At 46.8% G+C, this 10,274-nt stretch overlaps 2 protein-coding genes across 2 annotated transcripts in view; one reads left to right on the forward strand and one right to left on the reverse strand.

The window, feature by feature from the left end:
* Positions 1-1,262, forward strand: part of Sftpb (surfactant protein B) — an 8,975-nt gene extending 7,713 nt beyond the window's left edge. Inside the window, exons 10-11 of the mRNA XM_021191758.2 lie at positions 140-217; positions 1,212-1,262. Coding sequence (XP_021047417.1) covers positions 140-202 — 63 coding nt within the window. The 3' untranslated portion in view covers positions 203-217; positions 1,212-1,262. The remainder of the gene's footprint in view (positions 1-139; positions 218-1,211) is intronic.
* A 3,894-nt stretch (positions 1,263-5,156) lies between these two features.
* Usp39 (ubiquitin specific peptidase 39) overlaps positions 5,157-10,274 on the reverse strand; it is a 26,343-nt gene continuing 21,225 nt past the window's right edge. The window contains exons 11-13 of the mRNA XM_029535675.1: positions 8,629-8,764; positions 6,640-6,726; positions 5,157-6,138 (exon numbers count right to left, since the gene is read on the reverse strand). Coding sequence (XP_029391535.1) covers positions 6,091-6,138; positions 6,640-6,726; positions 8,629-8,764 — 271 coding nt within the window. The 3' untranslated portion in view covers positions 5,157-6,090. The remainder of the gene's footprint in view (positions 6,139-6,639; positions 6,727-8,628; positions 8,765-10,274) is intronic.

The following is a 10,274-nucleotide window of genomic DNA, read 5'->3' on the forward strand; positions in this document are numbered from 1 at the left end:
AAAAAAAAAAAAAAAAAAAAAAAGAAAGAAAAGAAAAGAAAAAAAGAGTGCCCACCAGGCAGCAGGTGAAGTGAGAGTTGTCTCCATAGCCCTGAGAATTAGACATAGAAAGCTGAGGCCCAAGTGCTGTCTCCAACAGGCCCTTGGAGTATGTGAGGCCCCAGCCAGCCCTCTGCAGTGCTTCCAAAGCCCACACCTCTGAGAACTCGGTCTCCAGGTGAGTCCAGCCTCCTGGGGAGAGGTTTGGGAACAGACGGTCATCCTGCCCACTTGTGTGGACTGTGTCATCCTACCTCCATCAGGCACAGCTCCAGGCCCCTCAGCGTCTCCAGGGGTTCCATCAGGAAAAGGCAGTCTTTTGGACCTATTGTCACCCGCTGCTCTCCTCACCCCATCCAGCCCTCCACAGCTTCTGTCTAAGGCCTCATCATATCTGAGCTGCCTGACCTTAAAGATACTCCATGTTCGGGCAATGGCCAACATTTCTTAGACCCCGAGGGAAGTCCCCACTTTACTGTCTCAGCTGTCTCGCCCTCAGATGCCAGCAGCACCACGGTCACCTGACCTCACCCTCCCCAGGCTCCCTGTTTTCTAAGCCAGAAGTAGCTCTGACACCAGAGTCAGGAAATGACATGGAGGGGCGAAGGGCAACAGGAGTCTCTCAAGTGACCCTGACAGTAATCTGGTCCAGGTCACAATGTACTTAAACCCAGCACTCACTGGGTAGTCTTTTATCCATTTGTGAAGATCTGCTGGTGTGCACAGCTGGCCCACCACTTCTAATCTGAGGAAGGACCCGAGCAATGTCACAGCCACTTTGGGTATAGGGCACTTCAAGTCAGTAGTCCCTTGGGGGCCAGTTTAATGTGTTCCCCATCAAGTCCATCTGGGTGCCTGAAGTAAGGGAGGCAATCAAGGAGTCACCTTTTTCTAATTCCCAGGGCTCCAGGCCTTGCCTGCTGAAGAAGGAATTGTGAGAGACTGCCTGAGTTCTGGTCCCAACTCTGCCACCAGCGGTCAATGGGTCCCCCAGGCAAAATGCACAGCCTCCCCCCGAGATATCACTAGTCTAGCTGCAAGTGGCCCAATGAAGGGAAAATGGCACTTTTGAACTGTCACCATCACAGTGACGGTGACCCCACCCCCACCTATAGCTACTCTCCTTGAAAAAGACCTTACCTCCCACCCTAATGCTACTTCCTTCCCCACAGCAACCTGTTCCAGAGGACAAGCCTCAGCCTGCACCTTCAGCCCTGCGTCAGTCTGTGTGTCCCAGCTCTAACCACAGCCCAACACCACCACCACCACAGTGGTTTCTGGCTCCTCCAGTGATGGGGGGGTGGCAGGCCCACGTCCTCTGGAAGCTTTCAGAAGGGGCTTCAGGCCTTCGCCTCCACCAGAGCCAAGCCAACTCCCATAGCTCCCACAGCCCCCAGGGACTGAGAAGGAACTGTCATGGCTCCAAAGAGACAGTGGGCAGAAGCTGGGTGTAGCCACACCAACCCCTTGCTAACATTTCTATGAAATTCAAACTTGAGAAGAATAAAGAATGGGAACATGGAGCATTATTCTAAGGGCTGTGGACGAGGCACAGTGGCAGGGCACTTTGCTAGCAAGCAGGAAACCTGGGTTGGATCCCCAGTACCAACAGGAAACACTGTTTACAGGTAGTGCTAGCTCTGGCCTACAGTCTCAGATCTTAGGAGAGCCCAGCAGGACTATGAGTGTGGGGGGGGGGGAGTACAGTGGAAACAAGAAAGAAAGGAGGGAGGGATGAAGAGAGGAAAAGAAAGACAGATAAGACAGGAAAGGAAGAAAAAGACACAGAAAGGAAAGAAACCAAGAAAGAAAAGAGACGGAAAAGAAAGGAAAGGAAGGATGAAAGGAGGGAGGGAAAGAAGGGGATATAAAATCCTCAGCTTGTACTTTTTCAAATGAGAATTTTAAAATCAGGAAGGACTTGCGGGATGCTTTGGTGAGTAAAGACGTTTGCCACCAAGGCTGACGACCTGAGTCTGATCCCCAGGACCCACATGGTAGGAGAGAACCAACTTCTGGTTGTCCTTTTACCTCTACATTTGCCATCACATATAAACACACACACACACACACACACACACACACACACACACACACACACGTACATTTAAGATAAATCAGGAAACTAGGCCAGTGACATGGCTCAGTAGGTAAAGATGTTTCCTGCACAAGCCTAGTACTCTAAATTTGATTCCTGGAACCTAGGTTGTGGGAGAGTTGATTCCGTTATCCTCTGGCCTCCCACACTTACACCATAGCACATGTGACCCCCTTCCTGTTATATGCTTACAAATAATGATGATAATCAACTTCTCATAAGTCAGGAAATCCCTGACCTGGGTGAGGCTGAGCACCACACACTCTGGCCATTATGGTTCCATATTGGAGATATTCTGCTGCTAAGATAAACAGTTTCTAGAGCTGAGGGGATAGATATTTCAGTGATGCTCTAGACCCTGGACCTTATCCCAGCACTGAAAACAAGTGAGCACAGAAAGAGGAGACAGATTCTCTTGTCTTCATGTACGCTTACAATCCTGAGGGCGAATCCATGTCTGCCATGATGATCTAAGATCATCTAGGACTGTCCATTCTGAGGACCAGTCCCCATGGAACACAATGCCCGAGTGGCAGGAGTCACAGTCTCATGCAGCCTGATGTCAGCAGGGCTGGCCACCTCTCTCTCTCTGCCTTACAGAGCCGAAGTCCACGTCTACTCCCTAACCTCGGCCTCCAGCACGGCTCCTCCCCCCCCCCTACTCTTTCCCCACAAGCTTACTTCTTAAGCTCAAGGTACCAAAACATCAAAATAAGCAAACGAGGGGCTGAAGAGATGGCTCAGCAGCTGCAGCACTTTTATCTTGCAGAGGACCTGAGTTTGACACCTGCATGATGGCTCACCAATAGGATCTGATGGCCTTTTCTGACCTCTGTGGGCACCAGGAAGCACCTGGTGCTTACAGGCAAAATAGTCATATACATAAAATAAATCTTTTAAAAAGGCAAATAAATCCATCTTTAGTATTAAAAAGAACTAAATGCCAGACATGTCCCTTTATGTCACTTTTGTCATATTTCTAATTATAAAAAACTACATTTGTTATAGAAAATCTAGAAACTACAAACAGAAACAGACCCACTACATACAACCTCATCAGTCTGAAGAGGGTACCGTAACTCCTTGGGTGTTCTGACAGTGAGCTCAGTGCTTCTCTGCCCCTCCAGACCCTCTGTCTGGCTCCACCCCCAGACCTAAGCACCAGTGCAAGCTTTCTGCACAGCCTGCTCTGAGACAGCAGTGGATGAGATGCAAATCCTTGGTCTGCAGACTTGAACTTTACAATAGATATAAGTGTACAGATTATTGCCTCAAAAGTCGCTGTTTTCATTATAACACTCAGGTAAGTGAAGGAAGGAGGGTAAGTGAGCCAAAGACAGGCAGATCTCCAGGAGTTCAAGGCCAGCCTAATCTACAGAGTGAGTTTCAGGCCAGCCAGGGCTATGGAGAAAGACCATGAGTTACTTCCAGATAAAACCAGTATTATTTGGAGCCAAAACTCATTCACTGAGAAATACAATTTCATCTATGGCCCATGATGAATGATTAAATTTTAAACTGTCATCACAAGCCATTTTAAAAACCGTTTTAATTATTTTGTATGGACTTTTTCCCCCCTGTATGTATGAACACCATGTGTCTGTTGCCTACAAAGGCCAGAAGAGGTCATTGGAGCCTTTGGCCTGGAGTTATAGATGGTTGTGAGCTACCAAGTAGGTGATGGGATTTGAACCTAGGTCCTGGAAGAACAGCCATTAACTACTTAGCCATTAAACAGCTTTAAACCACTGAGCCATCTCCAGCCTGAACACAAAGTTTCACTATATTTATTATTTTATTATATACTATTCAAAACCATTTATGTACACATATGTAAAAAACACACGGCACATTGACTGGGTAGGAAGATGAACAAGGATCTTACCCAAGTTGCTCTGTAATCTGTATTGCTCCTTCCTACTCTTCCAGGACCGGGTATATATAAATGCAGAACATCTGCCTAACACAAGTCCCTGGGTTCAAGTCCCCAGCACCAAAAGCCCCAAACAACCCAGTAACACAGCATTTCTGTTTGGTTTTTGAAACTGGGTCTTACAGTGTACTCATGGTCCCCTTGCCTGTTTCCCAAGTGCCAGGATTACACACACGTGCCATCACATCCAGCTTTGTGTGTGCACTCCAATGTGTTTACTATGTGTATGTGCATGTTTGTGTGCACTTGTGTGGGTAGGGCGCATGGTTATGGGTGTTTGTGCACATGGAAGCCAGAGAAGGCCCTCAGCCCTCATTCCTCATGCATTGTTCACATCGCCTTTGAGACAGCAGCCCTCACTAGCCCAGCAAGCCTGTTTTTTCTGTTGCTTTATTACAAGCAGGCATTCCATGCTGGCTTCTTTCTTTCTTTTGTTCATGAGTTTGGGGGACTGAATTCTGTAAGGTGAATTTACCAGCTGAGCTATCTCACGAGCTCCCAGCTTTTACTTTTAATCCCCCCCCCCCCCCCGCGCTCAGGGCAGAGCACATGGTCTGGTGTTGACAGGCAAATGTTCTCCACTGAGCTCCATTCCCAGCCCCAACCTTCCCAAGCCATCACTGCTAATCACATGTTTTAAAATGTTCTCAATTATTTCTATTTAGTGTGGGAGGGGGGGCGTGTGTGCCACAGTGCACATGAGCAAGTCAGAGAATCTGCACAAGTCGGTCCTCTCTTTCTACCATGTGGAACCAGAGACTGAACTCCATTCATCAGGTTTGGTGGCATGTGCCTTCTTTACCTGCCTAGCCATCCCTGGCCAGCTGAACCCTCCAAAGGGGGAATGGCGGCCTGTAATCCCAGCACTCTTACATAGTTAGAGACAGGAGGATGCGAAGCTAGAGGCCAGATAGGGATATAGCAATAATACCCTGTCTCTAAAATTAAAAAAGAGAAAAGGAAGAAGAAAAGAAGAAGAAGAAGAAGAAGAAGAAGAAGAAGAGGAGGAGGAGGAGGAGGANGAAGAAGAAGAAGAAGAAGAAGAAGAAGAAGAAGAAGAAGAAGAAGAAGAAGAAGAAGAAGAAGAAGAAGAAACAAACCAATTCCAAGAGAGCTGCTGTAATGAACTGCCTGCTGCCCACTGGTGTGCCAGCTTGCCCACATATCAGGCCCAAGACCTCCAACCTTCCAGGTTACTGCTCAGTGACTGAGCTTGACAGAAGCCATTTCTGCCCAATTCCTCTGCCAGTCAGCCCCTGCCTTGGGCTTCCCATCAGCCTGGCCGAGACCTGCTCAAGCTGCAATGCTTCCACTTCTCTGCCTCCGGGGGGAAGGGAGGGGCGGGGGCGGCACAAAGCACCCACTGTCAGCCTTCTGGGTAGACACAATAACCTATCATTTTTAGCCAGATATTATGTGACTTAGAGACAAATACGCCCCAAATGACATACCACCCACAAGCTGACAGGAAGAGACAAGGATGGTACCCACCCACAAGCTGACAGACTACAGACAGGAGTATATAAAGTTAAGAGGAAAACAAACCCTTAACAAGCCTCAATGGTGTATATGAAACAAGAGCCTGATTTAAAAACAGGAGGATATTTAATCCATCCCACACGTCCCACGAGGAGATGAAGGGAACTCTAGGAAAGCCACTAACTATGACAGAAGGGTGCTGCTGACTTCATGTTTATTCCTAGGGTCTCCAGACCTGATGTTTCTACCAAACTATCTGTTCTTTGATACTTGCAGCAATTCAAATAAGGCATCCATCTGTAAGAGTTCTGCCCACTGATGCTGAAAGGGAAGAAGTGTCAACCACAATGTGCTCCCAGAGACAGACAGCACAGGACATCAGGGCAGACAGGCTCCTTCGTGGTGATGAAGCCAGAATCCATTAAAAACTGGAGTGGGGCAGGAATCTTTCTTTCAGTCAGTCCGTGTTCAGCTACAGCTTCAGTATTTTTATTTACCATCTTCAGCCATAGCCCTTGAGAGTAAAAGTCCAGCAAGGCACTCAAGCCCCCTGCTGGTTGGTTTCATCATTGTCCCGCCTCTTCCAAATCTGTCAGAAATAGAAAGTGATGATCTCTTCAGTGAGTCAGCCATCAAGTAACTATTCTGTGCAGACAACAGACAGCAGGACACCGATGCACACGCCAGTCTCAAAAAACGATCCGCACCTTCTACAACAGTTCCTTTTGCTCCATTTTCATTTCCCATCCACCCGTGACTTTTCTTCCATCCTTTTTCAGATTTATTTATTATTCAATGTGTAAGACTGTTCACCTACATGTATGTATGTGCCCACCATGTGCATGCCTGGTGTGCACACAGGTCAGAAGACAGCTTTGGATCTCCTAGAACTAGAGCTACAGATCTCTGCTAAACTCACAAAGCCACAAACACACTTCTTTGCTACCTTGATGACTGATAGGTTTCCATACTTTTCCTTTCTGAAAGTCTGACTTCTGGAGCCACATAATCAGATACCCTTACACTCAAAGCACCAGGCCCTTCAAGCAAGACTACCGCAGCTCCACGTTCTGCGTTGGCCCACACCCACCTGAATGTACGCTTCAGACAATGTGATCATCTGGGGCAGAATGTCCGTCACCTGGAGGTCTTGTAATTCATACCACTTGCCAGTCCCCTGCACAAAGCACAAAGAGCTGGGTTAATGGCTCTCCAAAATCAGAGGTTAAAAATGATCACAGTCAAGAGTCAGACACATCAGAATGGCCACTGACATCAACAAGAGCCATGAGGAAGATTCGTAACCTTGGCTAGACCTGATTCAATGAACAGTGCAGGCAACCTCAATTCCTGAGAAGGAGCCTTTGAAGTACAATGAAGTCCCAAACATTCTGCTTTCCTTTCTATCCTTCCTCTGTGTGTTTGTATGTAAGGCTGCCCTCACATAACCCAGTCTAGCATCAGATTTTCTCTTTAGCCAAGGAGAGAGGGCCTTGAACTTCTGATGCTCTGCTTCTACCTCTGGAGTACAGGCATTACAGTGTCTGTCACCACACCCAGTTTATGTGCTGTCTGGAATCAAGCCTACTGTTGTGCACACTGGATACCCCATCACTTGAGCTAAATCCGCAAACTCATTTCTACCCTTCTGGAAAGGAATTTAGGTGGCCACTCAAGAGGAAAAAGAGAAAGCCCTCTATTCTCTAATGTCTTTTTCCTGTCCAAAAAAAAAAAAAAAAAAAATGGTAAATCAGACAAACTCCTAAAAAAGTACATGAAGCTAGCTGCTAAGAACCTAGAAGTAGACATTCTCCTCCTCCCAGAGAAAGCAACAAGGAAGAATGAAGTAAGGCATCTTGGTGGACACTACCCACCACCTACACTGTTTTCCCCGGCCTGCAAACCAGTGATGCCAACGCAGCCAAACCACCTCACAGCACGCTGCAGGAGCAAGTGTGGGAAAGGTTTCCGGATAGTGCAGACACCTGCCGAACATCTAACAAATGAAAAGGCTGTGGTGATAGGTTTCAGATGTTGCACTTATTACAGATACTCTGAGTTCAACATATAGGGGCAACAGACAAAGTGCAGGCCCACATAAGCAAGTCCCTTCTGGTTCTAAGATTAGTTAAGAACGCAGGCTTTGAGGCCAAGTAGCTAACTGCAAACCCAATGCTACGGGGTTTGCTTCAGGTGAGTCCTCAAACACTAACCCTAGGCTTCCTCATGTGTGAGAGCTATGTTTTGAGGACAGTAAACCACTAGTCCTAGAGACATTAACCAAGTTAAAACAAAACAACCTACCCTAAATCCTGTGTTTGTAAATATACCTGTGTATGTCTTTGTTTTCAGCTTAGGCACACTCTTAAAAAAACGTTTTAGTTCATAGGCATGGTAGCAATGCCTGTGATCCTTGTACCTAGAAAGCTGAGGGTGGAACTGCCTCAAGTTCTCAGCCAGCCTGGGCTACCATGTGAGACCTAGTCTCAAAAACAATGACAGAAAAAGGCAAGAGTCGCTAAACCAAAGCTTCTCAAATGTAAAGTTCAAACACATCAAAGGGTCTTGTTAAATAATGAAGTGTTCCACGGGGTTGGGACTCTGCCATTGTAAGGAGCCCTGAGATGGCATCACTGCTGCTGGGCTGAGAAGCCACTCTGGCTGCTGAGGCTTTGACTCCGAATAGAAGTTCTCAATCCTGGTTGGGTATCAGAGTCCCCAGGAGAACCTCAGAACACCTAACACTTCATTATACATCCACATAATCTAAAGCAGTTTCCTAACTAATTAGGATCAATGGTTTGGATTTAAGTAAGGGTGTAACAGCACTGTAGGATCTGTGGCTACATCCTTGGCCTCTACTCCAGTTGAAAAACCAATGTCTACTGTGACTGTGCTGGGGTAGGGCCAGCACTCAGGACCTCAGAAAGCTTCAGGGAACATCTAATAGTAAGACAGAACTAAAGCCACTGCCTCGAGTACATAGAAAGCTCTGAAGCCAGGCCCCAAAACCAGCAAACAAACTCAAAGTCACCACAGGAACACCACCTATTCTGCAGCTCTGGGCTACACCACTCACATGATGAAGCACGTGGATCCTGTAGGAGCCCTCAGAGGGCTTGCCATCATGCACGATGTTGGCAATGAGATCATAGGTGGTGTTTTTGTGGACGGCTTGGACTTCTTCAGATAAGTATTCTCTCAGATCCACATTTCTGGAGATAAAAAATAAAGTCAGTCAGACCCTGGCTGTGAAGTTAGAGACATGCCCCACACAAATGAACAAATGAACCACAGAACTACTGACTTGCTACATTAGGGTCCTACCTCTGTGGAGGTTTGCAGTGCCAAAACAGTTCCAGTGAGCTGAATTTACATTTTTTCAACAGCAACTACTCATCTCAGGAAAATACCCTTTAGAAGCAAGTCTAGGAGCCAAAGTGCAGGCTCTCTGCTCATCTGGACGTGAATGGGAATCTTGGCTGTCACATGACGGCTGTGAATTTAAGCAGGTTACACAAGGAATGTGACTCCTCTGCCTGCCCTGGGAGTAATGAGCTGAGACAGCAGGGGCTTGACCTCGGGCCTATCTGGGAATCCACCTTGCAGCTCCAGGACTCAGGCAGCACCTGTCCTCTGCCCTTAGGCACCCTACAAGAAGACTGACTCCATGCTGTGCCATCACTGTGACCACCTAGTCGGAACCCCAGGCACCACCAGCCTGTCAAGGGCCTTACTTCTTTTATTTTCTTTCAGTGAAGTCAGAGGTAAAATCATCACAAGCAACACAGCTCACGTAAGTAGCGAGGTATGAAATGGGAGTTTATTCAAGGCTTCTAGACTAGGAAAACAGCACTGAAAAAAAGATGGGTCCAGAGAGCTGGCTGCCTTCTGTTTCTTTGTATGTGTGGTGGTGTTCCTGTGTGACATGCAGATGAATGTGAATGCTTGTAGAGGTGAGATCAACACCCGGTGTCTTCCTCAGTTTCTCTCTTCCTTATTTTTTAAGCAAGGTCTCTCAACCCATCTTCTGCTTTTCAAGGGCACAAGACACACATGCGGTGTGCACACACACGCTGACGAAAACACTCATACACATAAAGTGATACATACTCTCCGGATCCAGTTTTTCCTCAGTGCTGCTTTCCTAGTCTAGAGGCCTTGAAGAAACAAACTCCCATTTCATGCCTCTGCTACCTATGTGAGCTGTGTTAATTGTAATAATGTAAAATAAACCGTAGCCAGACATACACCTTTAATTCCTCAGGATGAAGAGGCAAGAGGATCTCTGTGAGTTCAAAGTCAGCCTGGCCTACATACCGAGATCCAAAAAGAAAACAATGTAGGGACCCTGTCTCAATAAAGGTTTTTTAAAAAAATTAAAAACAATTAGGGAAATGAATCTATTGATAAAGTCTTCACCATGCAAGCCTGGTGCCCTGAGTATGATCCCTGGGATCCACACAGAAAAAGAAGAAAAATTAATCCTGTAAACCATCCTCAGTTTTCCACGTGAGTGCCACTGACTCACAAACACCCACACAGGTGTAAGTGCACACCAATAAACAAAATAAATAAAATGTAGTAATTCCTATAATAAGTCTTTGGTGCTGGTGAGATTGCTCAGTAGGTAAGAGCACTGACTGCTCTTCCAAAGGTCCTGAGTTCAAATCCCAGCAACCACATGGTGGCTCACAACCATCCATAATGAGATCTGACGCCCTC

This window comes from Mus pahari, chromosome 2 (genome assembly GCF_900095145.1).
Source record: "Mus pahari chromosome 2, PAHARI_EIJ_v1.1, whole genome shotgun sequence".
In the NCBI taxonomy this organism is placed as follows: domain Eukaryota; kingdom Metazoa; phylum Chordata; class Mammalia; order Rodentia; family Muridae; genus Mus; species Mus pahari.